The sequence below is a fragment of the Anoplopoma fimbria genome, chromosome 6, assembly GCF_027596085.1.
Source record: "Anoplopoma fimbria isolate UVic2021 breed Golden Eagle Sablefish chromosome 6, Afim_UVic_2022, whole genome shotgun sequence".
Taxonomy (NCBI): domain Eukaryota; kingdom Metazoa; phylum Chordata; class Actinopteri; order Perciformes; family Anoplopomatidae; genus Anoplopoma; species Anoplopoma fimbria.
The window spans coordinates 23,308,218-23,322,181 of record NC_072454.1 but is presented as its reverse complement, the minus strand read 5'-3'; the positions used below and the strand labels follow the sequence as shown (position 1 = coordinate 23,322,181).

The following is a 13,964-nucleotide window of genomic DNA, read 5'->3' as shown; positions in this document are numbered from 1 at the left end:
GCAGCAAATTGGTCTAAGTTCAATCAGAAAACAGACTGACACTGAACAAGAAGTGCAGCCTAATTATACTTGTTTGTCAAATGAAAATTTCATTTGGGCAGAAATGAAACCTTCGAGCAACTTCTTTTAAGGTGAGCTCCTAGTTGTATTATCAGCTAAATGCAGTAAAATCCATAATCATAGGATGATAATGAAAATGGAGCCAATGTTAACATTCAGGCTTTCAATGCCCCGGGCACACAGCGATAAAAATTAAGTACCATAGTCCTCTGCCAGGCACGCTGACACCCGGGCTGGTCTTTAGCCTCTTAGATGCGTTTTTGCATTTTAAAAACTTTATCAAAGCACTGTTGCAATGTGGAAAATGTCAACGTGAAATGCACTGAAGGCAAATTGGAATTTCATTAATAGTAAAATTATTGCTTTTGACTGATGTATTACTATGCTTGTTAAGAGCTGGAGAGTGGAACGCTCGTCTGTCTGGTCGGCAGCCTTGCCTCCTCTTGTCCCACGCCATTTGCTGAAAGTTAAGAGATCTGCTTTCAAACCGGAAAAAAAATAGCAAGGAAGTTCCCAAACTTGCAGGAAGTGAAGAATATTTAGTTAAAGACATTCATGTATTGGCTAGAGTGAGCACTAAGACTCCTAAATCGGATACATTCAAGAGATACTGAGTTTATTAAAGAGAAGGGATGGACAGGAGAACAAAGGCTCTATTGTGTTAGATAAAATGATTGATATGGTGGTAGTTTCACACTCGCTGTGTCTCTCCCTGCTGTAACGTGGAGCTGATGTTCACCTGCATGTTTCACCAGCGTCGTGTGGATTTGTGCCGTAGAGCAGCGCGGTGACGTCTAATCTTAACCATAGAGAACGGGCCTCTGTGGATTGGTATCGCAGGTAAATAGACCTGACCTGTTGTGAAGGTATCAGTTCACTGTGCTCATTCATGAAGCCGGCAGTGTTTATTGATTTACCTCGTAATCCTCTTCAGTGTCAATGCCGTCGATGACGGAGGAGGAGGAAATGGGAACGGTGCATCAGATGGAGGACATTTTCTGACAGCAGAAGGAGACAACAGATTAGCTTTAATGGGATACTGGTATTCATGTTCTCCTGTGGGGTTTGGACGTGTGGCACTCCAAATTTATTAAATCGAGAGCTGTTTTTCAAAATGTTGATAGACCAGCTAGCATGATAGAGGATGTTACGTTTTATAACATTGTATGTGGTAATTTAGTATTTTTCATTTTCCAATTTTCTACAAGTAAGATCAGAAAAAATAAGCTAAAAATATGAATTAGCATAACTGTTTGAAATAAGAATTATAAGGTAGAAACTGGCCTGTAAAAATGTTATATAGGTATCTCAGAATGCAGAAAAAAGAGTTGGATGATACGATCTGATAGAGTTAGTTTACTAGCTTTGAAATGAGATTAACAATATTTTTTAAATTAATCTCTGAAGTGTTTTGGCTAACAAAGGGAATTATCAAACTATGATTTTACGATTGACGCACCTTTATTTGTTGCTAATTTAAGGAGTGTGTATTGCTTAATGTCAGTCATGAGCAGTGCCTTGTTCACCTTAAATAAGCTTGTGTTTTCAGGATTCAGGAAGTGCAATTTAATGAATTGACTCACCACTGTCTCGGTGCAGTTCTCACATCTGCATTGTCCTTCTGTGTAACTGTACATCGGATACATGCAAAGGTCTTTTTTACATGTTAGTTTTTTTTTATTCAACTCTGACACCTTTCTCAGTTTAATAAAAATACAAGATACAGTAATATGCTATCCCATGAAAATATAAACATATGACCTTTTGATCATTTAAAAAAATAACAAGCGCTACATACCAAATTATGAATATTTTTGAACAAAATATGTTAAAAACATCTAAAGTCCACTATACCAGGGTTGTACATATTCTCAAGGCATGAATGTTGCTACGTTGTTTTTGTGTGCTGGACGTGGACTGTCTGCACAGAAGGACCCGGTCACACATACATGCCATTGACTCTGGGTTTCAATGAAAACAGCCTAAACAAGATCAACTAGAGTGAGTCAAACCTTTTGCATTTTAAAACGTTCATTTCATAATACATTCAAAATGATTTATGTAGTTTCACTGGTGGTAAAAACAAATGTGGCCATACTCTCCAGCAAAAAAAAAAATCAGCCATCTATCTGATAATTCCGGTCAATGTAAACAGTGCCGCTGATGCCAGTCAGTAAAGCCCATAGCAGAACCTTCCTCTGTAACATCTACATTTAAACACCACTGATTTCGATTGCCACCTGGTATTCAGCTGTGGGCTTTCTGCATTTTCAAAGAATTCTCATCGCACAATGTTGTCACTCTTTTCATCTAGTTTAATGACGCTATTAATTGGATTTGTAATGATGTTTTAAGCAAACTTATTTCAGCAGACATCTTTCAGGCATGGCCCTCATGATAACGATGAATAGTGCATGTCTGGCATACTGTAGCTGTGGATTAGACGCCAAGGTGCTTCGCAGTATTTGTAGTGGAGCTCTGACCTCTTGTGCCTCATTGTGGAAGTGCAAAATCCTCATTCTACACCAGCAGTGGTAGCAATACGGAGCTCTGTAATGCAATATCTTTGTAAGTATGCACTTTGTAATTTGAAAAATTAAAGCTTTTCGGAGGCTTCGTTCACAGTTGCTCCAAATGCAGCACTTTATGAACCCCTCTGGTGACTTCCAGAAAACCCTTCACAATAGTCCCTGTACGAACGGGCTAGGTCACATTTTTGAACAGCCCAAAGAAATGTTCCACAAGGATCCATTTATGGGCTGTTCACACTGGAAGTGTGAAGGAACCTGTATCAGTTTCTGAAAGGATGCTTGCGGGTTCTGGTTGAACCGGGTTACTGATCCAACTCGCAATAGAACCAAATATGGAGCCAGTGTCATCATTAAATTTGCATTTAATTAAGGTATGTCTTGTGGTTCCATGTGGCTCTATTGTTTAACATGGTTCATGACCTCTGCTGTCTGACATCCCCGACTCGGTCTCGTCATTCCTGTCACCCTCCACTGCACACAGTTAAAGCAGAAAGGCCATTAGATATTCCATAATCCGTCAAAAGTACTGATTTAACTCCTGGCAGATGCAATGAAGAAGCAGGATAAGTGTCCTTTATGCTAAATTCTGCCTCTCGATGTTACTGTTGCTAACTTGGACAAACAATCCAGCCTGGCAAAGTGCCAACGAGAAAAACAGGAACAGTCTGTCACCAAAAATCCAGCAAAAAGTCCACGATTTTAAATAAAGCAGAGGACAAGCTGAAGTACTTTCTCTGTATAGAGAAATATAGATAGAGAATATGAATAGGGTCCATACAGACACAAGTGGAAAATATGTGAAAAAATATCTTCATTTAAATCAGTTTCATAAAATCAGGTCTAAAGACTGTTATTTTCCTTTACCAATATCATTGTTGTTATTATTTACCCAGGAACATTAATTAATGGATGTAATGTGTAGTTCCTCAATTATGTTTAATCTGCTATATAGTATCCAATAACCACATTAAGCTCCCTTTAAAGAAGCTTACGATATTCATGAATATAAGTACAATAAATCAATCAAATTCAAAAGAAAGCTGTTATCCAGCAGCATTTTTAGATAAATTCAAAGCATTTTACAGTGCTGCTTAAAAAATTTTGGGGGCAAATTTGTTGCAACTTTCCTTGCTACTTCTTAGAGTGAGTATTCATCATTATTCACTTGCTAACACCTGTCATCTGTAAATCTAAAGTGCGTATTTAAGCCAGTACAAGGAAAGTAAAGAGAGTGACGGAACCTTGCACGCAGCTTCTTGCTATTGTTGATTCATCTAACGTATCAATCTTTGTCAGCGCGATGAATCCTAATGAAGCAGAAATCTGTCACATTTACTTCGCAATGAGGGTAGCTGGCAAACTTTCTCTGGAAAAATGAAACTATTATCTTCAACTAGACACGCACAGGGCTCAATATAAATAAATAAAGTGACACTTATCTAGTGGCCAGTGTGATTACTGTAGCCAGAGCTGACATCCAAATTGACTGTCTTATCATGTCGAAGTGATTTCAGCTGAGTCGAGACTGTAGATGAAAGCGGAATGATCTTTAAATAGTAGTTAAAGATGGCCGCTCGATAAGTTGTCCCACAACAGTTTTGATCAATGAAGCATGCATTCAATATATTGCCTATTTAGATATGTGAGATAAACTTAACTGGGCCTCTAAATGATTTATAAATTATATTTCCGTCAGTACAAGGTAATGACTTCATGGCCTTGTTGAATCCCTAATGTTGGGACTTTGTGTAAATGCTTCAGGAAGATGACGGGGAGCTGGAAGAGACACAGTTTCAACATACAATATGTAGCCCTATGTCTCTTGTATTTGATTCAGCTTTCAACGCATGATAAAATATCTTTTTATTCTTATTTCTTTATCTATCACTTTATATATTATATATATATGTTTATATGGAGTGTGTGAAAATGGACCTTAAAGCAGTATTTCAGTAGGCAGCGTAGACTACCTCATGTCTAAAAGCCCAAGAATTGAATTTGCCGAGCTCTCATACGACAAAGCCTGTCAGGTGGGAGCTCCGGCTGTAGAAAATGTCAAAGCTATTTTCCTCTTTACTAGTCAATGCGATGCTTGTTTAATAGTAATTGGAATCTTATCCTGCTGTTTGCTCATCATTTCCTGTGCCTGGTTATTCCACACCTAAACTCCATTTAAGTTTTTTAATAACATTTTAGAATAGTTCCCATTCAGGTAAACAGAATCTGATTACCTTGATGGATTGGAAATGTATGTCTGTTGGTAGTTTATTTGATTTATTTATTCAAGGGGCCTCAAATGGAGGCACTTTAACTGAGGCAAACAAATGGCTGCCGTACGTTCTCCAAGAGCAGAGTGGTTTAGGTAGACGGTGAGACTTTAGATTTTTTGTTAGCCTACGCACTTCTCTGTTCCTGAGAATGAAGATAACATCGCTCGGACAGATATTTTTTCCGTCAGCATGTCATTGTTGCAACCTATAATGGGTTCCTCAATCCACCTGTACCTGTTCAAGAGGAAAAAAACACAATCCAGTGGGCTAGTTTGTGTGACTTAAGCTATTTCTAAAAACTGAATACATGCACACTCGGTGCCTGAGGCCAATGAGCAGGAGTCTAAAACTATTCTGTGATAGTTTTGGATTTCCCTCTCCCCATAAGCCTCCCATTGTGTTAGAGGACCTGCTTTGTACAAGTGCTTGCCAGCTGCTTACCAAATGAGGTTATAGTGTTTCCCTATCAACTGTAAATTTCAATAATTTGTCGGAGGGGCCTCTCACTGTCAGTTTTTATCATATTATCAATGACGACTCAATTTTCCTCTGCCACTCCATCTCAAGCACTGACCCCCGGCCCTATTACAGTCCTGTAATGAAGTGCAATGGAGTGGTAATTGGTCCACATTATACCAGATCAGGTAACATTAGACTTATTTTCTTATCACAATGAGCCCTGCTGGTGACTCTCAATGAGAAACCAAACACAGTTCCTTTCTTATGCAGGCTATCATCCAAATAACATTTCAGCTCCAGACCCTTTCCCCATTTCAGTTTTCCATTTCAAGATTGCACTCCGTGTCCTCGGACTGCGCTTTGTCTCTGGCTTCCTCCGCCTTAAAAGTCTCCCAAACTGCCTCAGAGGCGATGCAGATACGAGGTAGAGCTTTCCCGGGATGGGGGGAAGTACAGTAAACGAGACGGTAACATGAGCGTTATGTCGGCAATATTAGAAGTACAGTACTCCACTCCCCCTCCCTCGCAGCCTCCTGCCTTGGAGTGCTTGGTGCTAAGTAACTTCTGTTGTTAACATTTTATTCTGGCATTGTAGGCGCTTCTCTGTGAAGTGAGCACATTTCATGAGCTCTTGAAACTGTTTCAAAGTCCAAAAATACATGTCTGAATAAGGCCGCACTCCTCCTCCTAAAATTACCTTTTGCGAAATTTCCACCCAGGAGGCACATTATGTTGATGTTGAAATCAAATTCAGTTTTGAAAACTGGCCCAAATCAATTTTCACACACCCATCACAGTAATTGTGTGTCTGTCAGCTACATAAGTTTGTTTTTTTCTGAGTAACATCCAAGAAAAGCTGCAAAAAACATTTCTTCCCTGGTTGAAATTATCGTGCAAAAAAATGTAAAGTATAATTTCTAGAAAAATAAGCCAAACTCAGTTGAGCAGCTTTGTATTAAACCTCATATTTAGTGGTCCAGCTTATATCATAGACTGCATATAAGAAGTGTATGTAGTGTCTGTGATATCACAAATGAGTTTGTGTTCTACAGTTTTGAAGCCTCAAGTTCGGCTTTTTTGCCGACGCCATCTTGTTTTTCTGCAACAAGAAGTGACATGAGAGGTTGGTGCTAAGTACAACTGAATGCTTGATAAGACATTTTTAGGCTTAAAGTTGAGGGTTAAAGTTGTAAGATCAAAACATAAACAGCGGACGGACAACACTGTGGTAGAAACCTGTCAATCACAAAGTAGCCACGCCCTAACGCATACTCTGCTTTATGATCTATTTTATTCTGATTGGGACCATAACTTACTGAATGATCATCATGATGTATTGAGGAAGACTTGAAACTAACGATTGACACCATAAACTAATGTTTACAATGTTTACTGAGGTAATACCAGAGGAGTCGCCCCCTGCTGGCCATTAGAGAGAATGCAAGTTTAAGGCACCTCCGCATTAGCTTCAATTTTCAGACTTAGAGGTTGCCGCCTTGGGTAACATCTAGGCATGGCTCAGGTAGACTTAAACTAAAAATAGCCTGGTCAGTAGTAAACTGTTAATGTATGCATCCCTGACTAATCCAGTGCCAGCATAGCAGATTATCACCATGCTGTTAGTCCTTGCGTGAACCTTTATGCTCCGATAGGCAGGATCTCAGGTCTCTGTTGTGAACTGCCGCACGCTCTCTGGCAGTCGCTCTTTGTGCTGGAAACACACTGCTGACTAAAAAGACAGGATATTGGATAACAAGGTTAAAACATAGGAGCGAAAATATTCCCTTATTAAACTGGGGCTGCAGGGATTTGATTTGAGCCACCTAATAGATAGTGGTTTCAAGGGAGCCCAAACAAAAGGTAACGGGCCGGTCATGCTTATGGTAGCTAATGGCAGAGTTAGAAGAAATTAGGGGGTTTTTTCTACAGGAAATTGTACTTAAAGGCAGGTCATGGATCACCCTGCTCTTCACAGGCAGCTTCAGAAGCCACTGAGTGAACTTCTGCTGCGGCCATTAAAAGGTCTACGTGGGAGAAAGAGGTCAAAGCAGAAACAAAACTAATTGCGTTATTGGAGAAAAAAAGGTCACGGTCAGATAAGTGAATAAACTCTTGTCTTGTGATTTTGTAACTGTAATTAAAGAAATTGAAGATTGAAGACAGGGCAATCCTACATTACATGCCAAAATAAACCAAACAGCAACAAAAATGCTTTAAAGAACAGCTTCTTGGCTCTGATTAGACACAAGTTTGGAAGATCAGTGAAGTAATTCTGCAAGAGATGTGATGGTTTGGTGTTTTTCTTTTTATGGAAGTGGGAAAAAAGCTGTTTTAAGTGCTTTGTTGGGCTGCGATTAGGTCTATCAATTCACATTCAGTGATTACTGATCATTGCTTTGTGTTTATTGGCATCACCTAAAAAGTGGTTCAGTGGGTCTAATCCACGCCAGGAAAAATGTTCCTCAAGTAAAACAAATCCCTAAATTCTATATAAATACTCCATAAATTAGTAAAGTTCTGGTCTTTCCTGTTAACAGTAGAAGCCCATATTTCCAAATCAAGACAGGCTGCATCCACATTCCCATAGCAAGTTTGTCCAAATTCATCCAACTGAGCACAATCATCATCCTGGCCTGCAGAAGTCCAAACAGTCTTCCTCTGTTGATGTGACATGGGGATGTTGTCTTCATCTTAAGCTGAAGAGAAAGACTTGGTGTTTTGTAAAGACTCAAACAAACTCCCTGAAGTTAAAGATACATCGTTGAGTCCGTCTAAACAAAGAAATGCATTTAATTAATAAGTATATTGGAAATTACTGTTTAAGTATATTACCACACCTGTTTACAGGTACCTGCCTTGTAGAGACTGCTTTATTGTGGCAGTTGTCTGCATAGTGACCGGTGATGGAGCCGGTCTGTTAGCCGGTGTAAGTGATTCACTGCCGCCCTCTAGTGTTGTATCAGTGTGGTGCCTCACATTGTTGCAATCAGTTTTAAGTTACTGGAGAAATTCTTAGGAAACCTGAAACTTCACATCCTTAGTAATAGTGACACCATACAGATGATTCATTCATGTACATACAGTATGTAGTGTATGTGTGTGTGTGTGTGTGTGTGTGTGTGTGTGTGTGTGTGTGTGTGTGTGTGTGTGAACTTACTCTGTACTTAATATAGAATCACAATAATAAAAAAAATATTATTACATCATTTAAACGGCAAAAAGTCTTCAAATACACCTTCAATGTCACTTTGAATGGTGAGAGCAGCAGCATACATATTATATGGGGGTATACGTGAGACACAGTGTATCGGCATGTTAAGAATCAGTTTTATTACCTATTTCATAAGTTATGTTAGTTTAACATTAACTTTTATATCAGCACATACCATGGTAGGGTTTTAGTGTTTTGAGAGTCTCACTTGTGTCTATGTGAGATAAAGTCTCTCAACATCAGTCAGACTGTGAAACACCAGATACTCGCCACCTTGTTAAGGAAGTGAAAAAACAGAAGAAGCATGCAACTCAACCCACAGGTGAACTGATGTATTTATGTCTCTGTGTGTGTGTGTGTGGGGGTGGGTGTTCAGTATTAATACGAACAGAAAGCAAAAGTGTTTCTTACATAAAAGACTAAAGGCTTTGTATTAATCTGTTTTCTGCATCAAGGTCTGTGCCTGAACTCAGTCAGCTACCCTTTCTTTTTATTCCCTAAATACTTCTTTTTTTATTCTGTCATTTTTGCCCTGAATAATCCACAATCTACAAAAATGAATAATGAAATGAATTGTTAGATGTGTTGCACGACAGGGCCCCACCGTGTTGCCTTTTCTCACTTCTTCAACTGTTTCAGGAAGTGGGGCAGTGTCACCAAAATCAGGAAACCGAGGGTTGCTATTAATGCAGCGGAGCAAAGTGCTGCAGTACAGCTGGTTTAAAGCTACTCTAGTCTCCGCGAAGAGGACAGGAGCTCTAGTGATCTTCAGAAACCAAAAGGACATATTTGGGCAAATGATGCCTTTTGTGGGGTGATTTTGTGCACTTTTGAGCCTTCGCGACCATGGAGGAACCCCACACGAGTGTTAGATCAGGTAAATACGACATATCTTCTACAGTGTTACTGTCTATTTAGTCATTTTCAGGTGGTGAAAATGTACAATTTTACCCAGTATGGATTAGTCTTTAAGAATGTTTTATCTTTTCTTTTGAAATATATTCTTATTGAATTGAATTTCCATTCACAATTCTTCTCTGAGCTTATAAAAGTGAAAAAAGAGGAAGCAAGCATCTCAGCCTTCCTGTATGGTAATATGTATATGAGGGTTATTTTAGAATTTCCCACTCGTCTAAATTCGAACCGCGTTTTGGGTCCAGTAGGAAACAGTCTCTCTGTCCTGTCACCAGTGGAGAACTGTGAAGAAGGTGAAGTACTCGTGTTGGGTTTCTGTCCCAGTTAGCGTGTACAGAGATGAACTTGACCTGATTAAACACTGTAATGAGTCAAACTAAACTACTCTGACCCGTGTTGACACAGTGCAATGTTTGCACAACTCCTTGCTGGCTTGGTGTTGGATTATCAAACAAATCGGACATTCACTCCCCAACCACATTCACCTTGACATCCCTCAGCCAGACAGCTGGTATGTTGTGGGGCATTTCCACCGCAAACATTAGCTGCTGCAACACCGAGGCCGACACACAATATGGCGGGTGTCGTATCATTAGTGGAATGTTTGGGCTAATTACAGGATTGTGATTCATTTCACGTGGTTATGCATGGGCAGCAGTGTTTAAGGAACTAATGATTAATACTTTCCAGTTTTATTGCTTTGGTGGGGCAAAGCTGAGACAGTTTGAATGCATGCACTGTACATACTATTCACGCTCAATTCTGCTTTTCAGCTAAATCCAAAACACCTTCAGCACATGAGCTGTTAATTCTGCACGCAGTCGAGGCCCAGGAATGGGCGACATACTTGGAGCAGATCTTGAAAACCTCCAGAAAATTCCGGAAGAGGTCCATTTTGCTGTGTGCGGTTGATGCGGTCGATCAGCTCCACGGATATGACTTTGAATGTTTCCAGAGCTGCGAGTGCGTCGTGCTGCTCCTCACCGGAGCAATCCTGGACATGCTCTGTGACCCTGAACTGCAGGGGCCGCTCCAGGGACTCCTTTACCCTCCGCACAGAGTGGTAGCGCTGCTGTGCGGCGTGCAAGAGGACGACGTACAGACAGGGTACTTCGAGGACTGGCCGAGCTGGAGGAAACTCTACGCTGACGACGAGCCGGCTCTCTACGTTTCCACCATTTTGGAGTCCATCACTGATAGTACGCAAAACCCATCACACTCATTTATTTATTTCTGTGCCTTTAAAGAAGTCACACCTTTGTCTGTATCCCTGAAGCTTTTTCCCAACAGGTTACAACTATTTAATTGTTCAGATAAAGCTGATTAGAGGGCCAAAGAGCAAACAGAGTCATTTACACAGTTTACCAAACCTACAAAAACACCACATATCATCAGACTTCCCTATTTGGTTCATGTGGTAAAGTTCAAGCTCTACTGTACTCCACTGCTATGGTAGTAAATTCCATTTTATACCGTATCTGACAAGAAATGTTTGAAAAATATTCATCATCGTCCCGGCTTTCCAGGAACAATGTCCTAGTTAATCAGGTTATTCCTCAGAACTAGCAGTTTACAGAGAGTGCAGACGGAATAGTTCTCATGGGAACTGATCAAAGTGTGGTTTATCAAATGTTTGGAACAACACACAAAAATCCCCCCCCAAACCGGCAAAGGTAGAAGTTTCAGAGGTGAGGAATCGAAACTTCTGCATATAAAATGATTATTTGTGCATACGCTGAGCTTTTAGCCCTCTCTGAATAATTAGAGTAAGTATATTTAAGTGACCTTTGAATTAATTCATTTTGGATTATAATTTATTTGTGTTTGTATTCAAAAGGCAGACGAGTAGAGCCCCAACATAAGAGCGAAGCTGTAGCTGAGGCAGAGTTGCCCATCACTGCAGCCTCTTCCACTGAAAGTCCTGCCACTGATGAAACGGAGGAAGTGGTCTCAGAGGAGCAACAAGAAACTGTGCAGGACGAAGAACCAGCGAGCACGCCGAACTCCACAAGCCAGGAGCATAGTACACCCACGCACCTCACCTGTCTCACCGTCCAGCCAAACAGAGTTCTGTGCGGGGTAAGACTGAAGTGATTACATAATAAAAACATAAAAGACAACATGAGTATGGATCAGAGCTGCTTCCATGGCGATACTATGGATAACAACTGTTTTATTCAACACTAATTTACACTTTTTCTTAATTTGATTGTGTGTGATAGACGATGACATGCAGAAATAAGCAGCATTTACATTCCTTTACTGCTCTTGAGGGGTTTTAGTGGTATCAGTACTTGTATTGTAGAGATGAATCAGAAATGTCCCTGTCGAAAAATAATCCCTAAGAAGCCATATTGATTCTATTTTCCCTTTTTATTAAGGAACGGGAGAAACTTTTTATCGTTCTGACGCATAAAGTAGATGATCGGTCGGTACCAGAGGTGGAGTTTTCATCTGAAAATATAACTGGAAAAAGGGTCCCAGGCACCGTAGAGAATGAATACACTATAAGTGTTACTGCACCTGGTAAGTGTCTCCAGGAAGTCGTTTGACCTTAAGCTGTTTTTTTTTTTTGCAGCGTTGATGGCAGCATCTTAAAACACACTATCTTAAATGACTGTATTTTCTGTTTCTCACTACTAGATATGCCTGTTGGAGTGGTATCACTCACCATGTACACTGACCAATGCTGCGTCAGCTTGAGGCCCGTTACCTATTATACTGTTATGGGGGAAGTCGGTCGGTACCTTGAAGAGGCTGCTGATCCTGTTAACTTCATCTGCCAGGTGAGAGCCACATGCAGAAACATTCTCTTTAATTTCTCATTTGGAGGCCTATTGTTTATTGTTAACATAGATAACGCCCCCTAAACACTTTATTAGAGCAGGTGTTTTGCAGTGTGCAACTATTCTGGCAAATGCCCAAGAATGGGAGAGATGCCCCTAAATTAAGGCCATAAGAAAAAAGAACTGCAGACGTATTGAAGTTGAGGCACTGTTAAATAAACTTTTTTTATAGTTTTAATTGGGATGAATGGATCAATAGTATCTCTTCAGCCCACGATTTTAGTAATCTATTCATTGTAATAACATTTTATAATCCAAATTGGATTATGATATTTTTGCATTTCGTATGATACCTATGTTTCCTTGCATTGGATAAACAATTTAAGGACTCTGAAAACAAGATGTTCTTTTCTTATCTATTAAGAAAATGATCTCATTCTTTGTAAAACAGGAGCTAAAAAACCCCAACATATTCCTGTAAATACTAACAAAATAAGAAGAAATCTTTGGTACGAACAACAATAAAAGGAAATATGTTTTATGTTGCTTCCTGCATGAGGCCCATTATGACATATAACTGTTTATAGCTCTGCATGTTATGTGAGTCATTTTGTACTTTCAGGCCTTCAACTTGACATCAAATGCAACTGAATCACTGGACAAAATGCTAACTGACTCCTTGAAATCCATGATGCCTGCAACTGGTCTTCAGCTGTTTGGAATCAGACAGATTGAAGAAGACAATATGGCGGCATGTGAGTACAACACTCTGATTCCTTGCTCTATTGGTTGCCAAAGCTGATTTATTTGAGGGCATTCCCCAGATATTTCCCCAAAGTTGGGGGCAGATGTGCTGTCGTTGCAGATCTATCAGGAGAACATATCTGTAAACATTTGAATGCAAATTTGATCCACATCGGAAATGCCCGGTTTTGGATCTATCACTATGAAACCTCAGAGAGCAAAAGCATATTTTAGGAGTCAACATACAGTCATAGGAACAGTTTGATCTGATGGCCTTTTGTCCTTCAGATCAGCGTAATGAGGAGCTGCCCACGCTGCTCCACTTCGCTGCTAAGTACGGCCTGAAGAAGCTGACCACCATTCTCCTTCAGTGTCCCGGGGCTCTGCAGGCTTACAGCGTGATGAACAAGTCTGGAGACTACCCAAACACGCTGGCAGAGAAGAGCGGCTTCTCTGATCTCAGACAGTTTATGGATGAATTTGTCGTAAGTCTAGTGGTGAAAGCTAATTTCTGTGTAGTATTCAACGATGTGTTGGAGGTTTTCATTTCACTTTGTGACCGTCTCTCGTGTTCAAACTAATCTAGGAGACGGCAGACATGCTGAAGTCTCACATCGAGGACTCCATCCACCCAGAGGAAGGTGCAGAGGTGTATGAGATGATGTCAACTAACTCTCAAGATATCATGATGAAGTACTCGGGTTGCTCAGAGGACATATATGAGTCCATGCTGGGGATTGACCCTGAATGTGCAGAGGACCTATGTAAGATTAACACATTTTATTTATGGTGCTAATAATGGTGACGTTTACAAATCGTATGGTAAAACATATGCAGCTTTTTTTTTTCAGATGAGTCAATGACTGCAGTAGACGAGAACCCAGAGGAAGCAATGCTGAGGAAGTTCTTCCAAGGTAAACATTTGAAAGAATGTCCTTAAATAGCAACATTTCTAAGATAGTATAGTGTATATAATATAGTGTTGGTA

General features: G+C 40.1%; 1 protein-coding gene across 1 annotated transcript in view; it reads left to right on the top strand.

Moving 5' to 3' along the window:
* The window catches only part of pik3ap1 (phosphoinositide-3-kinase adaptor protein 1), a 34,583-nt gene that overhangs the window by 9,999 nt on the left and 10,620 nt on the right, over positions 1–13,964 (top strand). Inside the window, exons 3-11 of the mRNA XM_054600628.1 lie at positions 9,171–9,408; positions 10,220–10,645; positions 11,284–11,525; positions 11,828–11,972; positions 12,090–12,232; positions 12,855–12,987; positions 13,265–13,461; positions 13,563–13,740; positions 13,828–13,890. Coding sequence (XP_054456603.1) covers positions 9,378–9,408; positions 10,220–10,645; positions 11,284–11,525; positions 11,828–11,972; positions 12,090–12,232; positions 12,855–12,987; positions 13,265–13,461; positions 13,563–13,740; positions 13,828–13,890 — 1,558 coding nt within the window. The 5' untranslated portion in view covers positions 9,171–9,377. The remainder of the gene's footprint in view (positions 1–9,170; positions 9,409–10,219; positions 10,646–11,283; positions 11,526–11,827; positions 11,973–12,089; positions 12,233–12,854; positions 12,988–13,264; positions 13,462–13,562; positions 13,741–13,827; positions 13,891–13,964) is intronic.